The sequence below is a fragment of the Triturus cristatus genome, chromosome 4_2 (genome assembly GCF_964204655.1).
Source record: "Triturus cristatus chromosome 4_2, aTriCri1.1, whole genome shotgun sequence".
NCBI lineage: Eukaryota > Metazoa > Chordata > Amphibia > Caudata > Salamandridae > Triturus > Triturus cristatus.
Genome location: NC_140586.1, coordinates 481373659 through 481398331, shown reverse-complemented (window position 1 = coordinate 481398331; position 24673 = coordinate 481373659). Strand labels below are relative to the sequence as shown.

The following is a 24673-nucleotide window of genomic DNA, read 5'->3' as shown; positions in this document are numbered from 1 at the left end:
CTTCAGGAAGTAACGGGAACTTGTGAGCCACCTGATGTCACACCCCAGTTGGGAGATCCCCCTTAGGGCTGTTTTTGGTTCTGTGGACCTCGTTTTGTCACTCAGCTGACGTGTTTTTGGGGTCTGTTGAGGCTTCTCGGGGGAGGGAAGGACGGGGGGGGGTGGGACCTGCGGTACTGGCATGGTTGGGATGCTTCAGTGGGAGGTGGGTGGGGGGATGGTTTGTGGGAATGTTCTAGTATTTGTTCAGGTGTTATTAGAGAGACAATTGCGCACTGATACACCTACAGACAGGGATGCACTCGGAGATATGTGGAGGGCGACGCAAATTGACAAAAGTGGAGAATGGAAGGTAGGGTGACTGACGAGGGCATAGGGGTCATCTCCTGGAATGTGAGAGGAATGGGGGATCCTAGGAAAAAGAGGCAAATTCTCTCCTATCTGGACCGACGCAAGGTCAACATTGCTTTATTACAGGAGACACATTGCGCGCCGCAAGTTGGGAATACCTTTGCGGGTAGATGGGCGACCTATTGGCTTTTCTCCTCCTACTCGTCTTATGCTAGGGGGGTTGCCATTCTAGTTAAACGCAACACGCCCTTTACGCCGCAGGGAGAGCTGACGGACCCACAGGGCAGGTATGCGATAGTGTGGGGGCGGATGGGGCAAGATACATTTACGTTGGTGAGTTGCTACGGCCCTAATACAGACACACCGGATTTCTTTACTGTCCTTTGGGGCAAGATAGCTGCCCTGGGCACCACGCATATTATCTGGGGAGGGGACTTCAATGTGGCCTTTGTCCCCGCCGTGGATAGATCGACAGCGCTGCCACACCACTATAATCGCACACAGGCCACGATGAGGGAGATCATGGAGGAGGGTAAACTGCTGGACACCTGGCATCATATGCACCCGCAGTCCACGGAGGGCACACATTTTGTATCGAGTATGGCGTCTTGGGCTAGGATAGACTACTGCCTGACGTCTAGAGGGCTGGGACCTTGTATCCGCAGAGTTAGTCACTTGCCGCGCACCTATTCGGATCATTCGCCGGTGCACCTTGTACTTGATTTGATGGGAGGGGGCGGACAGCGGAGGTCGTGGAGACTGCAGCCCACGGCACTGCTGGACGCGGTGTTCCATGCCGAATTGGAGGAAGAGATTGGGCTTTTCTTTCAGAGGAATAGGTGCACCGTGGACTCGGCAGAGACCTTGTGGGAGGCTTTCAAAGCTACCATTCGCGGGGTGTGCATGTCGAAAAGCTTCAGAGTACTCTGCGATCTGCGCGGACGACTCCGGCGCCTAGAAATGGAGTTACGAGCGCTGGAGTTGCGAATGGTTCGTGAGGCCGAGGGAGCAGCACATGCGGAGTTCCGGGACAAATTATCGGAATATGTAGATGCGGCTGATCGGGAGGCCAAGTTTCTGGGGAAATATTGGAGAGCGCGACGATATGGGGAGGGGGAACGCCCGGGTAAATCATTGGCTGACGCCATACGGGCGCCCGATTCTCCAATTATATCTTAGAAATTGTAGATACAGATGGGAAGATCTGTAGGGACTCAGGGGCAATGCGGGAGATTTTTGTAGATCATTACGCCAAACTATATACGTCACAGCGTGGAGACCCCCTTGAATTTGAATCGTTCCTGGGAGATGTTGCGCTCGGATGGTTGGAAGACCACCACAGAGAATTCCTCTGCGCCCCATTTGAATTAGACGAGATTCGTGAGGCAATAATGCAGCAGAAATCCGGCAGAGCGCCGGGCCTTGATGGCATACCCGCCGAATTTTATAAAGCGTACGTGGATACTATGGCCCCCATACTGAAAGAACTGTATGAGGTGGCCCTTGAGGGGGGCGTGCTTCCCCCCTCGATGCGGGAAGCCCTGATCACGTCCATATTAAAAGCCGGCAAGGACCCACAGATGTGTGCTTCCTATAGACCATTGTCCCTCCTTAATTGCGACACCAAGATATTGGCTAAGCTCATAGCGAATCGGGTCCTCCTTCTAATTGGCAAACTGGTCCTGCCGGACCAGGCGGGCTTCGTCCCTGGGCGGGCAACCTCACATAATCTGCGAACACTCTGCTCGATCCTCCAAAATGTATCGCCGGAACTCCCGCTCGCTGCAATATTCCTGGACGCTACTAAAGCGTTCGACTCGGTTGAATGGGATTACTTATTTGGCATCCTGCTTCGTATGGGATTTCCGGTGGGGTTTGTGTCATGGATCCAGCTGCTCTATAGGCAACCCACCGCCAGGGTGCTCCTGAATGGCTGCGTTTCGTCTGCCATTTCTGTTACGAGGGGGACTTGGCAGGGATGTCCGTTGTCTCCCCTTTTATTTGCTATTGCGATTGAACCCCTGGCGTGTCGACTGCGGCAGCATCATAACGATAGAGCGCTCCGGTGCCCCCTGCGCCAGGTTTTGATATCAATGTATGCAGACGATTTGACTCTTTACGTTCGGGATCCCCAGAATAACCTCAACCCTCTGCTACGTGAGTTCATAGTCTTCGGGAAATTGTCCGGTGTGCATATTAACTGGGAGAAGTCGCATATCTTCCCCCTCACACCGGCGGCGATCCGGTTCCCATTGGACTACCCGCTGGAGTGGTGCGACGCGGACCTGAGATACCTAGGGATCCGGATCTCGGGGGCCAGGGATGAGATGCTCCGACTTAACTATGGTACTGCCATAAGCAGACTCACTGACAATGTCACTCGATGGATTGCGCTGCCCCTGTCCATGGCGGGACGGGCCTCCCTAATAAAGATGGTGGTGCTGCCGCAGTTTCTATATCTATTCCTTAATATTCCCTATCACCCGGGGCGGTTTTTCTTCAAAACTCTGCGATCAGAGCTTATAAGACTGTTCTGAGGAGGCAGGAGACCGCGAGTCGGGTGGAGGGTGCTGACCAGGCCCACTATGCTGGGAGGATTTGATGTGCCGGATTTCGAGCTCTACCACGCATGTGCCCAAGCCCACTATGCCTATTATTAGGTGCATCCGCCGGCATGCATGCCGCAGGTGGCGGCGGAGCACTGGCTGGCAGACCCGATTCCCCTTGACGGAATGATACACGGATCTCCCCGCTGCCGCAGCTATTCACCGACCACAGTGACGGGCACCGTTGACGCGTGGCACTATATTATGCGGCTTCTGGGGACTTCGATTCTTTATTCCCTGACTCTGCCTCTGACGTATCACCCTCAGCTGACATTGCTGCAGGAGACGGGCTTTCAACAGCTCTGCAAGAGGGTGGGCAGACGAACCTGGGGGGACATGTTTCACGGCGGGACCTTCTGTACGTCTGCTCAATTCTTTGGCGCCGTACGGCACACTCCCTTGGAACTGTTTCTGTACGTGCACTTGCGACAGGGCATGCGGGCCATTCTCCCGAGTTTTCCGCGTGAGCCGGAGACGCTGCGGCCTCTCCATCAGATGCTACAGAGTGACAGTCCCGAACACTTGGTGTCCAATATGTACCGCGCGATACGGGCAGATGATGAGGTCTCTGTCGACAGGGCGCGTATGCGCTGGGCGACAGATTTGGACCAGGATATTACAGATGACCAATGGCGCTACTGCTGCTTGCAGACAGCGGAAATCTCGGCGAGCGCCAGGTTACGTATCATTCACTACAAGTTCCTCCAGCGCATGTACTGTACACCGGCTGAAATGTGCCGCTTTGGGCTGCGGGATACGGACGACTGTGCTAGATGCGGCGGAATGGGTGCAGGGTTCATGCACCTTGCCTGGGAATGTCCGAGAGTGCGAGAATATTGGAGACAGGTCTTTGTAGCGCTGGCTGAGATGACGGGTCTCCCGCTGGAGTGTGACCCTTTGATCGCGTTGCTGGGATATACTCAACAGATTGCAAGGGTGCAGAGGCGCTATATCTCACTCTCGTTGCTGCTAGCGAAGCGTAGAGTAGCCTGCAGGTGGGGTAGGGGACGTGCCCCCAAATTCAAGGAATGGCTAGCTGACCTGGTGTATTGTCAGGAATACCTCACCATATATGCGGAGACACTGCCTGCCCTCTCAAAACCTAGAGACATTTGGGCCCCCTGACACAATACCTGCAGGCTCGAGCGGATGCATCCCCCTCAGGACAGACCTGATAGCAACATTGGCGGACCCGCTCCCCTAATGCCCAGTGTTGGGGTGGCATGTAAGTCTTCTGCTGGTATTCCCCTGCGGGACAATGGTGGGCGGGATGAGCTGTGGGGTACCCCGTCCCAGGGACTGAGGCAGGTACTGCATACCTAGGACCACTGCTCCGATGCCTGGAGAAATACGGTCAATGGTGACTATGCCAGGATATGTATTGTGATTGCCCGAGAACTCAAGATGCCGTAGAATGAATACTCTAGGAGGGCCCCGCTCTTGTAATTGAACTGCCTGTAAAGAACTCGTTCTTGACTATGAACCTGCTGTGTCGTCCTCCTAGCGATATGTTTACGCGTCCATCGTTTGCAAACCCTGGGTCTGAGGAAATGTCTTTGTACTGTGTGTATTACTTTTGCAGTGCTCTTCAATAAAAACGTTTTAAAAAAAAATAAAAAAAAATATAAGTATCTGGGGATTAATTTGGGTCGAGGTATGTCCTTTACTGAACAGAAAAGAGCAATAAGAGCAAAGACCCAAACACTAATCTTTGCCTACAAACAATTGAAACAAAAACTGAGTTGCCCATCATACGGTCACCTTTTGAAAGTAATGGCCTCTCAATTACTTCCTGCACTTGCATACGGTTTGGAAATATGGCATGGCCGTGAATTTGAAGTCTTAAACGAACTACAGATAAAGGTGTATAAAGCCGTTTTTAATCTTCTGAAAAGTGCATCACCAGCACAGATCCGTCTGGGATTCGGTTTACAAAATCAGGAATTCCAGCGTCAATCTGTTTTTGTGAAACTGTGCTGGAAACTCCGTTCCTCAGATCCTGGTTCTCTGAACAACCTATGCTGGACTGAAATAAAGGCTCAGTTTGATCTGAAAAAATCGTACTCATGGGGCGAATACTTACGATCAGCATTGGCAGCACTAGACATACAAGAGGCATGGGATAGTACGATGGAAAGGGCGACATTTAATAGAGTGTGTAACAGCGCTGCAAAACATCTGTCCTTTTTCGAAGATAAAAAATTACTGGTAAAACGCAAACACTCTTGGACAGTAATAAATTCTTACGTTAAACCAAAACCTCAAAATTATTTAGCGGCACATTTTCGATTGGTTTTAAAAAAGAGTTTCATGCTGTACCGGTTTGGAGAATACTAAGCCAAGGATTTGCGACAAACATGGAAAGGAAAATTCCTAAATGCAAATTGCCGTTTATGTGGATATCACAATGAATCTTTATGCCACTTGATGTGTGTCTGCCCTGCAGTGAAAGAAGCAAGAAGGAGACTTTTAAAACCAATTTTAAAAGAACTTAACATTCATACCTGTAGACAAACCGTAACTTGTTGGATGGGGGGAACATCAACCATCTTAATCTGTCGAGGGGCTAAGTTTCTTACCTTGATTGACAAACTCTTACGAACAGTGGACAGTACTAAATTAATTAGGTTATAAATGAGTTGGAAACTTTGCATGAATTGTAAATTTTATTTTATAAATGAACGATCTTATTATGACATTTTGTTTTTAATCTTTTGTAACTGCCTTTTAAACACATTTTTAGTATCATGCTTTATGGTTGTGATAACCAAATAAGATTTTTCTTGACTGACTGACAATGTATGATGGAAGAGTTCCTTTAAGCTAGTAACACAGGTTCTACAGCTCATACCGTGATAACGTGGTTCGGTATTTGACACTCTTACCATTTAGTGCTGCTAAGAGAGACTGATTGGTCAGATTCTGTAAGTCTCTCTGTTTTTAAGTAACAGAGAATTGTATTTTGGGGCATGTAGTTTCACTTTCTGGTATTACTGGAGGTGTCAGGCATGACATTGAGCTGCCTAGAAGCTATGTACTTTAATACCTGGATGGTTCCATTGGAAGCACTTCCTGCAACACTCCTGTAGGGACTAAAAGTCTAGTTAGGGCCAGATGTGTTTTTTTTAGTAGCCAGAATAAATGTGGATAGACACCCACAGACAAAACAAATTAAAACTTATTTTCATGACATTCGTAGCTGCTAAATGGTCTCATGTCCTATATGACACAGCCAGTCAGTTTTAGCATTTTAATCAACGGCAGGTTGCATTCTGGCACTCATATTTTATATTAAAGTCACTAATATGACCTTTAAAATCTAAGAATGCAAAGTGTTGTCAGTTATGAAGCCAGTTTGGCTGTTGGTGTCAAACATGACAAAGGTCTAATTGGCTGATGTCAATATGGCAATTTGCAAGCAGATGTTTATGTAAGCTCATAATCTCACCACCCTCCTTATCTTTTGATGAACATTGGATACATTATGGGAACGTGCGTTTTCTGTAATTCCATTACTGTTATCTCGTAAATGAGTATAAGTTCTTATCCCTAAGCCCTCTAAAACAGCCAAAACTTGGCATATTGGCACCACATGAAACATGACAGCAAAAACTTGAGACTAGGCAAAATGGCTCAATTATGGATTTACAATGCAGAAGGTCTCACAGCTCTCTGGTTAACGCATGTCCGGTGTGGGTAGCTCTTTTTTGTTTTGGATGTGATCACTTGTTCTTCATTTATATTGAGCACGAAAACAACAAGTGCCAGAATGCAAGGTAAAACCCATGACCAAATAAGGTACTCTTGACAGACACTTGACAACTTGAAAGCTTTAGGTTTGAAGCAGGAACACAAAAAACAGAAAGTTTGGCCCGCCCAAAAAGGATGTGTTCTACTTAAGACACATACTGCAGATATTTTAATAAATCAACAGTTGCACTGCAGGAGGTGGGCTGCTACTAGCTGATGTGGTGTTCAAATATTATTTTACTCCATTCTTGGCATGCACTCAAGGGCGAGTCCCTCTGGTCCCAGAAACAATTTTACACTCCTAGAAGCACTAACAGCATATGGGTTTGTGCCCAACCTGTGTTACACAGCATTGATTGTAACTGTTGGTACATCATTTAGATTCTCTTGAACTCGTAAGCTCTTATTACATTTATTTCTTCTCATTTAATATCCAAAAAGTCATATTTTTTTCCAATATGTTTTTGAGGTTAATTCCAAAGGCAAGGAGAGGAATCAGGCAGGAGAAATAGAGGAAGACCCGGATCTGCAGCCACAAACCCAACCAAAAACCATCAACTCTTTCCGCTGTTGACCATACTAATTTCAGTTAAGATATTACAGTGAGGGATGTTAGAGGGAGTTGAAGTTTACGGGGATAAGCAGGAGTCTCTTGGAATTTAGGTTTAGCAATAACCTATGGCAGCTAAGATTGAAACTGGAGCTTTTGAGACCTTAGTGTAAGTTGGAGCCTCAAGGACCTACATTGAGAAGGGCTTTTGCATGGAACCTTAGTATGACAAGGAGTCTAGGGGGCTTAAGTGTAAGCAGTGGTTTGTAGGTCTAGAAGGAAGTGAGAACCCCAGGGCCATAGTGTGTGCAGAACACCATAAAAGTGACAGCAAACATAAGTCTCAATGAATCTCTAGCATGTCAGACAGCACATCAAACTTTTGTGTCACGTCTAACTAGACCCAACTCATTTCCTGTGGCATTTTGTGTGGCACCCATAAACAGGTTGCATTTTCCCTGACGGGCTTCGATGTTGCTCTGCCGTTTCCACCTACATAACTAGGTTAGACCTATGATTTAGCTCATCTCTATTTGTGTGTTGGGTAGTATAGCAGGTTCAAGATTTCCTTGTTCCGCCTTCAAAGCATAGGTTTGTTGCTACATTTGATTTCTCCTTGGGTAAATCAGGACTGTTCAGTCCTATATCATAGAGTACTTTCTTAATGTTGCTTCTCTCAGACTGCACTATTATGCTCTGTAGATGATATCACGGCCCTCAAGATATTTTGTTTTCATGATGTAGAAGAACTCACACCCCCCACCATCCCCAAGGTGCAGACACTCTTCTTTTTGAAGGATCTTCATGCCTTGTTTAACACCATTGACCATCACAAACTGCTTTTACTCTACAATCAATGCACTTTCTGGCAACGGACTCTGATAGCTGTTTAATTTTAAAGTACACTTTGGCAGTGCAGTTTCATCCTGATACAGAAAAGGCAATTCCATTGACGTGTGGATTTCCCTACGTTAAAAAAATATATATATTTTTACGCTAGGGGAACTCACTGCTGGGAAGGCGCCGGGATACAATGGGTTCCCGTGCGAGTTCCATCGTCACTTTAACCTGCAATTGGCATCACACTACCGGGCAGCGGTGGAAGAGGCTAGAGAGGCCGGCCGACTCCCGCGCGACTGGCGCCATGCTGAGGTGGTGGTGTTCCAAAAGCCGGGTCGGCCTCCGGAGCACCATGCGTCTTATCGCCACATCTCTCTCCTGAACGTCGAGGCTAAGGTCCTGGCCAAGGCCCTGGCTAATCGCCTCTTGCCCCACATCTCGAATCTGGTTCATCCGGACCAGGCTGGCTTTATGCCGCATAGGGCTACGCGGCATAATATACGGAGGGCTCACGCGGCGGTGCGGGGGACGGGGGTGCAGGCGGCGCTCTTGCTGGCGGATATGGACAGGGCGTTTGATTCCTTAAGCTGGACGTACCTGTTCGCCTTGCTCCACCGCCTTAACCTGGGCCCCCGGTTTCTGTCCTACGTGAAACTCCTGTACACTGACCTTTCGGCTTCGGTCTGGGTGGCGGGGGCCCTATCTTCTAGCTTCCCTATTGGACGTGGTACGAGACAGGGGTGCCCCCTGTCGCCCTACCTGTTTGCCATTGCCATGGAGCCCTTGGTGGCGTGGGTACGTATAGATGCGCAGCTGCAGGGGTTTGAATGGGCCCCTGGACTATCTGACAGGATAGCCCTGTATGCCGATGATGTCCTATTTTTTCTAACGGCGTTGGACAGGTTGGGACTTCGAATATTGGACATAATGCGAATCTTTGGGGAAACGTCTGGGCTCTTTATGAATCTCAATAAGTCCACCCTGTGGGTCCTGGGGGGCGGGGGGGTGTGGGAGAATGGGCGTCTGTGCTCCAAATGGCCGATGGAGGACTCAAATACCTGGGTGTGTATTTGTCTGAGGTGCCGGAGACTTCCTGGGGCCGTAATGTAGCACCGGTTTGGGAACGCGTCCGTGAGGACATTACGACTTGGTCCCGTATGCCGTTGACAATATACTGTAGATCGGCGATCTTTAAAATGGTGGCACTCCCTGTTGTATCAGCTTCAAAATCGCCCCTACCCGATAGCGAACAGCTGGTTTCGAACGGTGAATTCAGTGCTGGGCCGATTTCTGTGGGGTCAAGGGGCGGTGCGGGTGGCGTTGCGCACGTGCTTCCTGTTCACCTATTGTGGTGGGCTGGCGGCCGCTGACATACTCTCATATTATCAGGCTTCGCACCTCCTGGTCCTCAATGAGTGGTGGTATGGCGATCGAGGGGACCCGGCATACGCGCTGGAGATACACCTCAGGGGACGACATACTCTCCACACAATACTATACTCCCTGGCACTGCGGGGCTCGCTGATGGCGACAATCTCTGAAGAGAATGGGGTGGTGGAATAGGTTGACGGGGGGAGACTCCTCTTTGGCACAATGGACGATTGCCGGAGTTGGCGGCGCTACAGGGGTTCGGCGGCTGGGATGATATCGGTGTATCTACTCTGGGGGATGTGACGAGGGGTGGCTCCCTCAAGTCGTTCCAGGATCTGCAGGAGGAGTTTGGTATGCCCCGGACACAATTCTTTCGCTACCTCCAGTTCCGCCATGCACTGGCTCCTAGCCTGGTTGGCCTGGAGGATATTCCCGAGTTCAGTCCACTGGAGGCGAAAGTCTTTATGGGGGATCTTACGGTTAAGAAGATTTCGCACATCTACCAGTCACTGGTTATACATAGCGCGCCCACCTTGGATAGATTGCGGACGGCATGGGAGGAGGATGTAGGCTCGTTGGAGGAGGAAGATTGGAGGGAGGCTCTGGCTGCCCCATGGGGTGCGGCCATAGCAATGCGCCTCCGCCTGGTACAATTCAAATACCTACATCGGGTGTATTATACTCGGGCGCGCCTGTACCGTGCGGGCCTGATAACCTCACCGGAATGCCTCAGATGTGGCGGGGCGGAGGGTACTTTCCTTCATACGGTTTGGCACTGTTCGTCGCTGGATGGCTTCTGGAGGTTTTTTTTTCTTGTTTGTCCGAGGTTCTTGGGTGGCTGCTCCAGCGCACGCCACAGCTTGCGTTGTTGCATGTCATGGATGGCATCGGGGGTAATCTCTATAAGCGGCACCTCATGCTACTGGGTCTTACGTTGGCGAAACAGGACATCGCCAGGATGTGGAAACACGGGGGGGGGGGGGGGGGGATCCGAGTTCACACTTTAGCTCAAAGACTATGTATGCTTTCTTTTGTTTGTCTGAAAAATGTCCTTTGCGATGTGTTACTGTGTATTTCTATGCGGCAGTAGTCTGGGTTACAGAGCCCTGCTTCCAATGTGCAAATGACAAATAAAATCTGTTGTTAAAAAAATATATATATATATATATTTTTTTTTTTAATTTATCTGTAATGCTTACATCTTTCTTTTGCCACATTCCTTTCCTGTTTTTTGATTCCATTACAGCCGTTGCAAATGTGACACTCACATTCTGCTGCAGCTTAGGAGCAGACAACAAATAGGCATTGCGCTTTCAGGCCATCCATGCCTCAGTGCTTCAATGGGATTCTAAAACCATGTCATAAAGACTGATTTGATTCGACAGTTGGGCTGCATTGAGATGACTGTCGACATGGTGCATGCCCACTCTTCACCAAGTGGAGAACATGTAAGTTATCCTAAACAATTACCTGAAATAATAGTCACTCAGTAGAAATAACCAGATTGCAGTTTGCAGTGGTCGCTGGTTGTCGAAGATGTAGCACACACACATGGTATGCCCTACGTTCCTATGGCATTCAGGACTCCTGCCCATTTTCTTGTACTGCGTATTCCAAAGTGTCAGACAATCTCTCACAGGCCTTTCACTTCCACCATGACTTTCGTACAGTGAAAGAAATATGACATTTAACTCTAGCACTAGGGACGTTATTCTTAGTTATTTTGAGAAGGTATTGGCCCCAACGTTTCTTGGTGCTAAAGAAACAAGCATTAGCAAAACCAATAGGTCTCGCGAGAGATTGTATTGTAATTACATTTAATAGCGCTTACTACCCCTGATGAGATATCAAAGCACTTTTTTGGCTAGTAGCACGCTACTCCGGAACCCATAAAGGATTGGTGGTGAATTAGTATAGTGAAATATGAAAGTAATTTGAGTGGTGGATATGTTAGTTATTTGGATTTTGAAGGATAGTGGAGAGATAGAAAACGGAAAAGGTTTACATTTATATAACACTTACTACTCCTGATTGTGTGTTGAAGCGCGTTTTCGGTGAGTAGTACACTACTCCGTAACCCATAAAGGATTAGTGGTGAATTAGTATAGTGAAATATGAAAGTAATTTGAGTGGTGAATATAACAATCAGTTATTTAGATTGAGAAGGATAGCAGGGGGATAGAAAAGGGGAAAAGGTTTGCCTTTATACAGCGCTTGCTACCCCTGATGAGGTGTTGAAGCTCTTTTTTGTTGAGTAGCATGCTACTCGAGAACCCATAAAGTATTAGTGGTGAATTAGTATAGTTAAATATGAAAGTAAATTAATTTGAGAGGTGGACAGATTAGTCTGTTATTTGGATTGAAAAGGATAGTGGAGGGATAGAAGAGGGAAGGATTTAGACTTATTTTTTTTTTAGATAGTGGATCTAGCAACGTGTTTTAGCCATGTTGTATACCAGTGTGGCTGCTGTTCAGCAGGGCTAACAGTGGAGTGGAGTAGATTATGGTAGAGTCAAGTGGAGTAGATTGGATTAGGTTAGATTGGAGCGGAGTAAATCGGAGTGTAATAGATTGGTTTGCAGGGGTAGAGTGGGGTAATTTGGAGTGGAGTAGAGTAGGGTAGATTTTAGTTGCATGGGGTGGATTGGGGTATACAGTAGAATTTTGTAGATTGGATGGGGTGGAGTAGGGTAAATTGGAATAGAGTAGAGTGGGGTAGATTGTGGTAGAGTGGAGTGGGATAGATTTTAGCAGATTGGAGTAAAGGAGTGGGTTAGATTGGAATGGGATAGATTGGAGTAGATTTGATTATAGTGGGATAGATTGGAGTGGGGTACATTGGATTAGGGTAGATTGCAGTGGAGTGGGTTAGATTGGAGTGGGGTATATTTATTTGAGTGGAGTTGGGCAAATTTGGGTGGATTGTGGTTGAGTGGAGAGGGATAGGTTGGCTTGGGTAGGGTTGAGCGGGTCCATTGGAGTAGAGTGGAGTGCGATAGATTGTGCGGAGTGGGGTCGATTGGGCTATATTGGAGTAGGGTAGATTAGGGGGGAGTGGAATGGGTTAGAATGGAGTAGAGTCTGGTAGATTAGAGTGGAACAGGGTTAATTGGGCGTATTGGAGTCTGGTAGATTTGAGTGGAGTATCATAGGTTGAAGTGGCGTGGGGTAGATTGGAGTGGGGTGTGGTGGAGAGTAGTGTAATAGGGTAGATTGGGGTGAAGTGAGGTGGATTTGTGTAGAAAGGTGTGGGGTAGATTGGGGGAGAGTGGAGTACATTGGAGTGGGGTGGAATGGGGTAAATTGGGGTGGAGTTGGCTATATTAGGATGGGATGGAGTGGATTGGGGTATATTGGAGTGGGGTAGATTGAGGTATGTTGGAGTGGGGTAGATTAGGGTGGAGTGGAATGGGGTAGATTGGAGTGGAGTCCTGTAGATTAGGGTGTAATGGGGTTAATTGGGTGTATTGGAGTGTGGTACAGTGGAGTGGGGTAGGTTGGGGTGGAGAATATTGGAGTGGGGTGCAATAGGGTAGATTTGGGTGGAGTGGTGTGTGGTAGATGGGGGAGAAGTGGAGTACATTGGAGTGGGGTCGATTGGGGTGGAGTGTGATAGAGGGGATTGGGATAGATTGGAGTGGAGTGGGGTAGATTGGAGAAGAGTGGGTACATTGGGGTAGGGTGGAGTGGGGTTGATTGGAGTGGAGTTGGGTAGATTATGATGGAGTGGAATGGGGTAGACTGGATTTGAGTAGATCAGGGTAGAGTGGAATGAGATAGGGTAGATTGGAGTGGGGTAGATTTGAGTGAAGTGGGGTAGATTGGATAGAGTGGATTGAGTAAGATGGGGTAGATTGGGCTAGAGTGGAGGGGCGTAGAGTGAAATGATGTGGAGTGTCATAGACTGGAGAGGCATGGAGTAGAGCATTGTGGAGTGGAAAGGCATAGTGTGGAGTATGCATGGTGTGGTAGCACACTGCCATTACAGACAATCAGGACTGGACTGGCTATAGTGGGCTTTTGGCGTTTCCCAGGGAGGCTGGAAGGATGGGGGCCGGTTCTGTAGCAATATGAGCCCCTAGTAACAAAAGCAGTAGTGTTTCACTGTTGCACACACCCCCTACCCCATGGGGCTGGTCCAACTAAATTGCCAGTGCTGCTTTAGGTACCCATTCCGGCCCTGCAGACAACACATTTTCAATTGAAATGCCCATTACATTTGCACAGACATACAGTTATACTGCATAACAAACGATAACGTGTGGAGCATAGTTGAAATAAAAGGGAATTCCTGAGTCTGGGTGCTACTGCAGAAGAAGCTTTGCCTCCTGATATTATTTGAGGTATATTTAGATCACACATTTCATACACGTAAATTCTGTAACAACACAGAGCCAGATTTATGCTTTAAAATGCATTTATTTTCAGCACACTGTAGTGACTCCTACTTCTCTGCCTCAGAGCATCCGTCGTCTAACCTCTTTTTTGTTTAAAACCCTAACATTCTATATGTAGCCATGACTACATGCCACATTCTAAACTCTACATCACTACATCTTCCCCCTTTCCAACGACATGAAGAAATAATAATTACTTAAAACAAAACAAAATACAATCAGAAAATATAGTCAATAATTATTTTAATGCTGTTCAATAAGTCTTTGTGGGTTCTTCAGTGCCCTTCCTGTTCTTCTGAAAGAAAGTCATTCTCTTGTATATTTTGTTTTTCTTAAAATGGAGTAATAAACTTTCGAAAATGTGCGTTGTTTCTTACTACTGTTTGGTGTTCATTTTGAGCAGTGATTGCCATCCCCTTTACCTTTATTACCTAAGGAGATCAATGAAATCTGCTCATTAATTTTCGTACCTGGTTCTGTCTTACTAAAACAAGATCTCCAAACTGCTAATTTCTTGCTTGACCATATTTCTTTTGATCCGCATACTGTTTCATTTTTCCTTTCATCATCTCATCTCTGTTTGCAATTTGTTCATGTTCATTAGGGGGTTTCAGAGGCACTTGCAGCAAATGTGGTCATTTTCCAGTCGACCCATGAGGTGTGTTTCTGTAATCAAATAGAATCTGACATAAAGCTCGATTTACAGAAATTTGTGACAATTTGGCTTGAACAGATTTGTTTTATATCAGCAATTAATCTTTCTGCTATTCCATCAGCCTGTGGCCACATAGGAGTAATTTTTATATTTATCACTCCCATATATTCAAGGAATTAGTCAAATACATTTCAGTTAAAAGGTGGACGAACCATTGTCTGTCTTTAATACTTTAGGTATATCGCAGGTAGAAAACATTTCATCGAGGACAGGGAGTATCACAGATGTAGACACACCATTTTCACAATCGGATTTCTTGAGTACTCATCAATTATAACAAACACATATTGTCCAGATCTAATGGCTCATAAAAGATGACAAGTTTGGACAATTTCTTCCACTTGGCTGTCAAGTCTTGGGAACTACACCTTTTCACCTAACAGAGTTTTTGTCACTGTATCCCCTCTGTGACTTTCATGTGCCAGATTGATTACACGTTTTTGCATATCATGCAGAACTACTCTTATTGTCAGCTCAGTTTGTATGTTCTTGAATGCAAGTATATCTCTCTTATATGCTCCAGGTTGAAATTTTGTCATGACACTGATGTGTTTCCATTCATTTAGCCGTAACATTCGTTTCACTGTAAGAGTGTTATCTTTGTTAGATTCATGGATCAATTATTGCTTTAAAATTGCCTCAGGAACCACTGATTTAATGACAAAATTCAAATTTTCTTCAATTTCATTAGCTTATTTTAATTTTTACATATATCAAATGGATGTCTTGACAAAAAATCAGCTGGATTGTTTTCTTTTCCAGGCTTCTGAACAATCTTAAAATCGTGGTCTATTAATGTTATACCCCATCTGTCAATACTAAGGTTTTTTTTTTTGCCTTTGGATTTCCAAAAATAGTTGTTGGTGATTTGTGACTATTACAAATGTTTTTCCAATTAAAAAACCATAATCGTGCTCACACACCCAGACTACTGGTAAGCTTTCTTCTCTGGCTGTGAGTATTTCTTTTCATCATCTGTTAAGCTTTTACTGGCATGCAACACTACAAACCTTGGAGTATTTTTACCAACTTTGAGCTGTGCTAAAATGGCGCCTAGTCCCACTGGACTGGCATCTACAATTAGTTCAGTGTTTAGATCTGGGTCAAAATATTTAACATTTTCTACTGATGCTACATCATCCTTGATTTTATTTTAACGCATGTTCATGTTTCACATTCCAGTTAATTGTTTTTGCTTTTTTAGTTAATTCTCAAAGAAGTGAGTTAATAGTGACATAATCCTTGATATAACAAGCGCAATAGCTTGCCATTCCAAGCGTAACTCTGTTATATCTTTCGGACTGTTTGTTGATTTTAGGAAAGATACTTTCATGGGATCGGGTGTCATTGCTTTGTTTAAAAATATGTGACCATAAAAGGTTAATTCTCATTCATCAGGATTTTGTGTCAATCCCGCTTTCATGATTTCTTGGCATGCTTACCTTAATGCTTGGTCATGTTCACCTTCTGTTCTTCCAAACACCACTATGTCATCACTGTAGTTCATTGAGTTTTTTTACAGGCCTGATGCTATTTTTTATGATTTCATGAAAGATTTCTGCTGCTGAACATATTCCAAAGTTAAGTCTTTTGTAGCTAACTAGGCCTAAGTGCATTGAAAAAATTGTGATGAATCTCAAACATTCATCAATCTCGAATTGATGTTAACCCTTACAGAGATTTAACTGTGAAAAAGATGTTGCACGATTTAAAGCACTAATCCTGTCGTTCAAATCTGGTCCTGGGTGCCTTTTCCTCTCAATTGTTTGGTACTCGAATATCTACACAAATTCGAATTTCACTTGTATTTTTCTTAGGTACCACTAACATTGGGAACACCAGCGGTGTTTGACCAGTCGCTCGTTCAATAATATCTTGCTTATGTAATACATTTATGTCTGCTTCAATTTTGTATTGCATATGAATTGGAACTCTTCTATGCATCTGTGCCACAGATTTCACCTTTTCATTTATGTGCAGAGTGATAGTCTTGTCCTTTACTTTGCCCAGGCTTTTGCCTTAGTCAAAACAGGAAACTCCCTTAGTATAGGGTGCACTGTTGTTACATTAAATGTCATAGCTAACAGTCCCAATAATTGCGCTTTGTGATTGTTAAATTTGTCAAATTTGCAGAACTTGACTAACTTTCTTAGTTTAGTCACAAACTCATCAATGGTCTCATTAACTTGCTGAAAAGCTATGTTGAAATTGCATCTCTCACAATGTAAATTTCTTTCTGGATCAAATCGTTCCTTTAGCCATATCATAAGCCCTTTGTGTGCTTTCTTATCCGTGTCAAGGAATGTGACAAATCTATCCTCCTCTTCATCACCTACTTAATTAAGTTGTAAGTCTGTAGCCTGGTCATCAGTGTGCTCCTTACACGTGGCTTTCAAAAAATGTTCAGATCTCCTTCTCCATTTTTCCCATCTTTGAGCAATAGTTTGTTCATCTGTTAAGTCAAACAGTAAAGGTCTCCTAAATATCATACTGAAAACATCTTCTTCCTTGTGAATATATATATCATCTATATGTGTATTTGCTGTTGCGCTTGTTGAACGTTCACCTTCTTCCAGCATTGTGTTGTATATTGTCTTATTATTTAAGATTAAACATGTTTTTTTTCTTTTTTCAATCCTTTGTATTTTTCCTGATATTTAGTAACAATCACTTCTCAGTATTTTAATTTTAATTTACAGCTGTTTTTGAACATTCTCCCTTATTTTTGAGATTTTGCCTGACCTTAATATGGCTGCCAGATCTTTTCTTGTCCCAATAGCTTGCCTGATTCACAGATGGCCACCAAGATTTTGAAATCTCGCGTGAGGATTTGCCTACTTTCAAGATGGCTGCCATTTGAGACAGATCTCACACAATTTCAACGGGCATGCTCCATTGAACAGTTGCATCGGGAGCTATACACGTGCAGTGATAAACAGTAAGCGCTCACAAGTGCACATTAATTAGGCCAATTTCTGATTAAATTACAGCAAATACACTGACCCCGACACCTACTGCTATACTTTGCTTTTAAAAAAAAAAAAAAGAAAAATTACTTTTGGTAAGCGCGCTTTTACCGAGAGGAGGGTATTGAAGTAAGGCTGGTGTGGGCGTTATCGGCGCTTATCGCCAATCAGTGACAGCACAGAGCTAGATTTATGCTTTAAAATCCATTTATTGTCAGCACACTGGAGCAACTCCTCCTGCTCTGCTCCTGAGCTTCAGTCGTCTAACCTTTTTTTAATTTCAAACCCTAACATTCTATATGTGGCCATGTGTGACAGGGCGTTCGACACTGTAGGACCGCCCTCCCATAAACAGAACTGTTGTACACCAGATGCCTCGTTGACCCCTTCTCTCCCCCTGCAGCAACCCGAGGTGACAGGACCACTGGAGGAGAGATATCCCTATGATACGCAGGACTGGCCCGTGGAAAGTGGACAGGGCTCCTTTAACTTCGCCTTTCAGAATGACGAGACCACTCCCACCGATGACGTCACGTTGCTAGGATACACAAAAGCGGTAGGATTCCGGAAGACGGACGGCGTTTCCCAGGAGGCGGAAGGAGATTCAGTGCGGAGAAGGAGGACGATTCGGGAGCGGAGAAGCGGAGGTAGCAGTACGGAGGAAGGGAGACCGGACGGAGACGACACCGACAAGCCAGGAGGCCAACGTTACCACGAAGCGCCCGGCCACGTTCCCAGGGGAGGAGCGTGGCTCGAGCAGGTACGTGGAAGGGTAGCGGGTTGGTTGGGGAAAGCCACCTCACCTCCATTGATAAACCCAGACCCGTAACACCGAGACCGTATCCAGTACCCTGCCATAGTCTCCCCCTCACACATGCACCCCCCTCACAGTCACGAGAGAGTGAGAGCACTACAAGCACTTGGTTTCCCTCACTCCCGGCCCTACCTGTGTCCCGGCGCACGAGATCCCCGACCTAACCAGTACTTTCGTCTCTTTTGTCCCATACGACGGAGGGAAGACTCGGAGGGAACCAGACCGCGGAGTCAACGGCAACTGGCCAGACGATCGAATAGGAGCTTGCCGCCCTGAGTGTCAACCAGACAGTCCAAAGACTGAAGAGCCAGAGACATTCCATCCGTGTACCGAACATTATTGGGAGAAGCCCTGTACCAGGTTGAGAATAAAGTGCTCGACCAAACTGCATTCGCTTGTTTGTCGTCTCTGCCGCCCCTGCCCCGTCACACTGGTGTCAGAAGTGGGATCCAGTCCTTCTGTATGACAAGATGGACGCCCTCATCCAGCATCTCGTAAAAGGACAGGAAAAATTAGAATGGGCAGTACAGAGGCAGATGACGTCAGCCCAAGCCGACCGGGACCTTTTCCAAAACACTATCGCGGCCCACATGGAGAGTCTGCAGAAAAGTCCTCCGGTCGCAATAGTACAAACAACCCCGGAGGCGCGACCCCTTCCCGCTCCTCACCCCTCAGGACTGGCCTTACAGAAATATACGCCGGGGGAGGACCCGGACATGTTCTTGATGAACTTTGAGAGGGCTGCCAGAGCGATGGGATGGCCGGAGGACAAGTGGCCCTTCTTTTTGGCGCCGCTCCTGTCAGGGGAGGCGCAATTTGCATATCAGGTGGCCAACCCCATGGGCACCACGCCCTACCCAACCATAAAAGAGGTCATCTTGGACCATTTAGGGCTCGATGGAGAGGCATACAGACTCCGCTTCAGGAAAGAGAGGGGTATACCAGGCGAGAACCCCAAAACTCTGTTTTTCCGATTGAAGTTCGCTGCGGAACTGTGGCTACGACCGGCCACCAGCACGACGGAGGAAGTAATGACCAAGATATACTTAGAACAGTTTATGGAGGCCTTGCCGTACGCCTCTCAGAGGTGGCTCAAACAACACCAGGGGTTGACCTTGGAGCAAGCCATTGAAATGGCTGCTAATTATGCCCGTGCACAACCTAAGGTCACAGGGTGGGACTACGAGAAGGGGACAAAGATACAGACTCCCGTCAAGACCGAGGGAAAGAAACCGGTACCAGACAACCCGAAACCCAGGCCCCTAAGATTTGAGGGAACACCGCTCCGAGGCCCCCAGTGCTTCGAATGTGGAGAGTGGGGCCATATAGCCCGCCTGTGTCCCAAGAAACGAGCGACCGAGGAGCCCATGGAGGTTGGGTATCTCCCTAAGACCATAATGTATGCGGCTGAAACAGGTCCCTCGTTTTATGTGAGTGTGTCGCTGAATGGTAAAAATGTAAAAGCCCTCTTAGATTCGGGATGCCGACAGTCGGTGGTCCAGAAAAAACTGATACGTCCAAACCAATATGTCCGGGACGTTCTGGTACACATAAAATGCGTCCATGGGGACGTTAGGCCCTACCCACTTGCTCAGGTCACAATAAAACCCCATGAAAAAAACCCGTGCACAGTAAGGGTTGGGGTGGTTGACTCCCTGCCGGAGGAAGTGATTTTGGGGGTGGATAATCCGGAATTCTTGGCCCTCTTTCATAGATCAATAACCACTACAACAGCCCCTAGGATAGTAACAACCCTTATCTCTCCCGAGCCATGGGTCACGGACCGCAGTTTTCGTTTTGCACAAGCCAATGACTCCACTTTATTAAACGCTTGGGAGAGTGCACATATGTCCCAGAGCCTAGACACACCGAGATATCCTAGATTCCTCATAACCAAGGATCTCCTATACCGGGAGGGGGTTGAGGGAGGGGACCCTCAGTTAGTGGTGCCTCTCTCTTTCCGAGACCAGGTTCTCTTCTTCGCCCACACCCATCTCACGCCGGACACAGTGGGACCGAGAAAACCACAGACAGTATACTACGGTATTTTTACTGGCCCGGGATTTATAAACAGGTGAAGGACTATTGTACGAAGTGTGAAATATGCCAGAGAAGGAACCTACACCGCCCCCCAGCAGCACCGCTGGTTCCATTACCAATCGTAGGACGACCGTTTGATAGAATTGGCATGGATTTAATCGGACCGCTACCCCGTTCATCTAAAGGCAACATGTACGCGCTGGTACTTGTTGATTATGCCACCAGATTTATCGAGGCTTTTCCCCTAAGAGCCCCCACAACAGCTAACATAGCCGAAAGGTTGATTGAGCTATGCTCCAGGGTCGGATTTCCGAAGGAGGTTTTAACAGACCAAGGTACCCCGTTCACTTCGAAATTGATGCAGGAGGTCTGTAAAACCTTAGATATAAAACACCTACGGACGTCGGTGTACCATCCGCAGACGGACGGTCTCGTCGAGCGGTATAACCAGTCTCTGAAAACCACCCTAAAGAAGATGCTGTCGGCTGAAGGGCCTGAGTGGGATCGCCTCCTCCCATTAGCCCTCTACGTCTTGAGAGCTCAGAAACAGAGCAGTCTGGGATGTTCAGCCTTCGAACTCCTTTATGGCAGACATCCGAGATCCCTGCTGGAAATGACCAAGGATGCGTGGGAGATGGAAGGGGAACAAGAACAAAGGGCCCTCCTTGACTACACACAACAACTACGGTCCAAAATAGGTAAACTAAGGAGCTTGGCCTATACCAATTTGGAGATGCAAAGACAGAAGCAAAAACGATGCTATGACAAAGGAAAAAAACTCCGGACCTTAGCTGTCGGCGATTGGGCTTTGATCATGCTCCCGGCCTGCGCCAGCAAAGAAAGGAGTGAGTGGAAGGGACCTTACGAGGTGGTTGGTACGATCGGAGATACCACCTACCGATTACGCCTTTCACCATCAAAAACCCAAACATACCATATAAACTTATTGAAGAAGTGGATAGGGCCTCCCCCAACAAGTGCCCACTTGCTCCTACCTCAACCCCAAAAGGAACCCTCCACCCTGAACGAACTGGTCATAAGTGAAGAACTTCCACGAGTTCAACAGCAACAGTTACGCGATGTTCTCCGTCCCTTTCAAGACATCTTTTCAAATAGACCCGGGAGAACATCGTTAGTGGAACATCACATTGAGACCCCGACGGGACAGAAGGTAAAGCTGAAACCGTACTGCATACCGGCCGCTCGGAGAGAGGCCATCAAAAAGGAGGTCAGAGAGATGTTGAATCTTGGGGTGATTCGGCCCTCGAATAGTGACTGGGCCTCGCCGATTGTCATGGTGCCTAAACCCGACGGTTCTCGGCGTTTCTGCATGGACTTCCGAGCCCTAAATGCCATCTCTACGTTCGACGCCTACCCCATACCGCGCGTAGACGAGTTGATTGAAAAACTCGGAGAAGCTGCCTTTATAACAACGCTAGACCTGACAAAGGGATATTGGCAGGTGCCCCTCAGGGAAGCCGATAGGAAGAAAACGGCCTTCATCACGGACGAAGGATTATTCGAGTTCACCGTGCTACCGTTTGGCCTTCATGGGGCCCCGGCCACTTTTCAAAGACTTATGAATGCGATCCTACAACCCTTCCCGTCATTCAGCTCAGCTTACTTGGACGACATCGTCATATACAGCGACACTTGGGAGGAACATTTGGGGCATCTAAAGACGATCCTCACCGCCCTGCAAGAAGCTGGACTGCACATAAACGCCAAGAAGTCCAGAGCGGCGTTTACAAAGGTCAATTATCTTGGCTTTGTGTTAGGTGAGGGCTCTATCACCCCACAAACCTCCAAAGTCCGAGCTATACAGGCTACCCCCTTTCCTTGCAATAAAAGAGATAGATCTGAGGGCGTTCCTAGGCCTTATCGGGTACTATCGTAGATTCATCCCCAACTTTGCAGACATTGCTGCCCCTCTTACAGACCTGCTACGCAAGGGGATTAACCAAAGGGAATTCCTACAGCCCAGTCCTAGTGCCCTGCGCGCCTTCTCAGATTTGAAAGATACCATCACAAACCAGCCGGTGTTGTTATCCCCGAACTTCTCCAAGCCCTTTATCTTAGCCACCGACGCCTCGGACATGGGCATAGGAGCGGTGTTGTCTCAGGAGGGGGGGGGATGGGCTAGAACACCCCATTCTATTTGTAAGCCGAAAACTGTTCCCGAGGGAGGCCAAGTACCCAACTATTGAGAGAGAGTGCCTGGCCATAAAATGGGCCATAGAGAAGCTTCAATATTACCTGGAAGGTAAACCATTTATCCTATATACTGACCACGCGCCCCTGCAATGGATGTATAAAAATAGGAGCGAAAACCCCAGAATCCTACGATGGTTCCTCACCTTGCAGCCGTATGCCTTCACCATCAGACATAGGAAGGGCAGGGATAATGGTAACGCTGATTTCCTCTCACGGGTCTTCCCTCTCCCCGAACGGGAGAATCCAGGGGGGGAGGAGTGTGACAGGGCGTTCGACACTGTAGGACCGCCCTCCCATAAACAGAACTGTTGTACACCAGATGCCTCGTTGACCCCTTCTCTCCCCCTGCAGCAACCCGAGGTGACAGGACCACTGGAGGAGAGATATCCCTATGATACGCAGGACTGGCCCGTGGAAAGTGGACAGGGCTCCTTTAACTTCGCCTTTCAGAATGACGAGACCACTCCCACCGATGACGTCACGTTGCTAGGATACACAAAAGCGGTAGGATTCCGGAAGACGACGGACGGCGTTTCCCAGGAGGCGGAAGGAGATTCAGTGCGGAGAAGGAGGACGATTCGGGAGCGGAGAAGCGGAGGTAGCAGTACGGAGGAAGGGAGACCGACAAGCCAGGAGGCCAACGTTACCACGAAGCGCCCGGCCACGTTCCCAGGGGAGGAGCGTGGCTCGAGCAGGTACGTGGAAGGGTAGCGGGTTGGTTGGGGAAAGCCACCTCACCTCCATTGATAAACCCAGGCCCGTAACACCGAGACCGTATCCAGTACCCTGCCATAGTCTCCCCCTCACACGTGCACCCCCCTCACAGTCACGAGAGAGTGAGAGCACTACAAGCACTTGGTTTCCCTCACTCCCGGCCCTACCTGTGTCCCGGCGCACGAGATCCCCGACCTAACCAGTACTTTCGTCTCTTTTGTCCCATACGACGGAGGGAAGACTCGGAGGGAACCAGACCGCGGAGTCAACGGCAACTGGCCAGACGATCGAATAGGAGCTTGCCGCCCTGAGTGTCAACCAGACAGTCCAAAGACTGAAGAGCCAGAGACATTCCATCCGTGTACCGAACATTATTGGGAGAAGCCCTGTACCAGGTTGAGAATAAAGTGCTCGACCAAACTGCATTCGCTTGTTTGTCGTCTCTGCCGCCCCTGCCCCGTCACACCATGACAATATGCCACATTCTAAACTCTACCTGCCATCACCACTTGAATTTTGCAGCTATAAAATGAGTGGAAGTTGCGTCGGCCAACTTAGTATGATTGAAAGAGATTTAAACATAATTATTTTGCGTACAGGTAACCAGTGAAGTTGTTTGAGAGAGTAGTGGAATTATGTTCTCAGTTTTTCTGTCAATTGATTAGTCTGGCTGCCTGTTGTAATGTGGGTTTACCTTCAAGTATGTTGATGTGCTAAAAGTTCTTGACTTGTCTTCATGCTTGAAGGTTCTTCTGTTCTGTGGACTTAACTATCTACAGTGCTGCAATTTAAATATACCTATTTGCCAGCCACCACTCTGCACTTCCTGTCTCATTGGGTCAACACATTATGTTGGCAACAAGGATGGGATGCCAGCCTACATATGTAATTGTAGTGGAAGTTACACATCAAATAAAGCCACTGAATGTAAGTAAAGAACACTTTATTTACACAACTCCCATAAGCAGCTTGTCTCCGTTCCTGCTCAGCTCCAACACCCTCTTGTCAAACAACAATAGCTCTTATATTCTGCACTCCATATTCCCTTAACAGAACATCGGCTCAACCTTCTACAATACAGATCTGCTGAACTTTGGCAAAGCATAGATCATAACAGTAATGACTACAAAAGAAATGACTATTCTATGTGGGAATTGTAGTCTGATAAAAGCTCTATTTTCTCTGTTAGCAATTTACCATTTCTGTATCAGATTGGTAACTCTGGGGATGAATCTGGAGAGGTGTTGAATAGAAATGTTGCATCTTCTGTTCCTACATATCTTAAGATAATTTCCGATGAAAATGTTGCAAGAGCTTCACACAACATTGTTTCTAAAAGAAGAAC

General features: G+C 47.1%; 1 protein-coding gene across 2 annotated transcripts; it reads left to right on the top strand.

The window, feature by feature from the left end:
- The first annotated feature begins 10740 nt into the window (after positions 1-10740).
- On the top strand, positions 10741-23465 carry LOC146834576 (uncharacterized). Of its 2 annotated transcripts, XM_085602035.1 has the most exons (3): positions 10741-10916; positions 17950-18306; positions 22966-23465. In XM_085602035.1, exons 1-3 carry the CDS (start codon positions 10869-10871, stop codon positions 23323-23325), a joined length of 765 nt encoding a protein of 254 aa, XP_085458161.1. In that variant the 5' UTR covers positions 10741-10868; the 3' UTR covers positions 23326-23465. The 2 variants fall into 2 exon arrangements, 1 of the variants encoding a protein (XP_085458161.1); XR_014960637.1 differs by lacking the exons at positions 17950-18306; positions 22966-23465 and adding an exon at positions 17340-17465 and having other exon boundaries at positions 10844-10916.
- The last annotated feature ends 1208 nt before the right edge of the window (positions 23466-24673 follow it).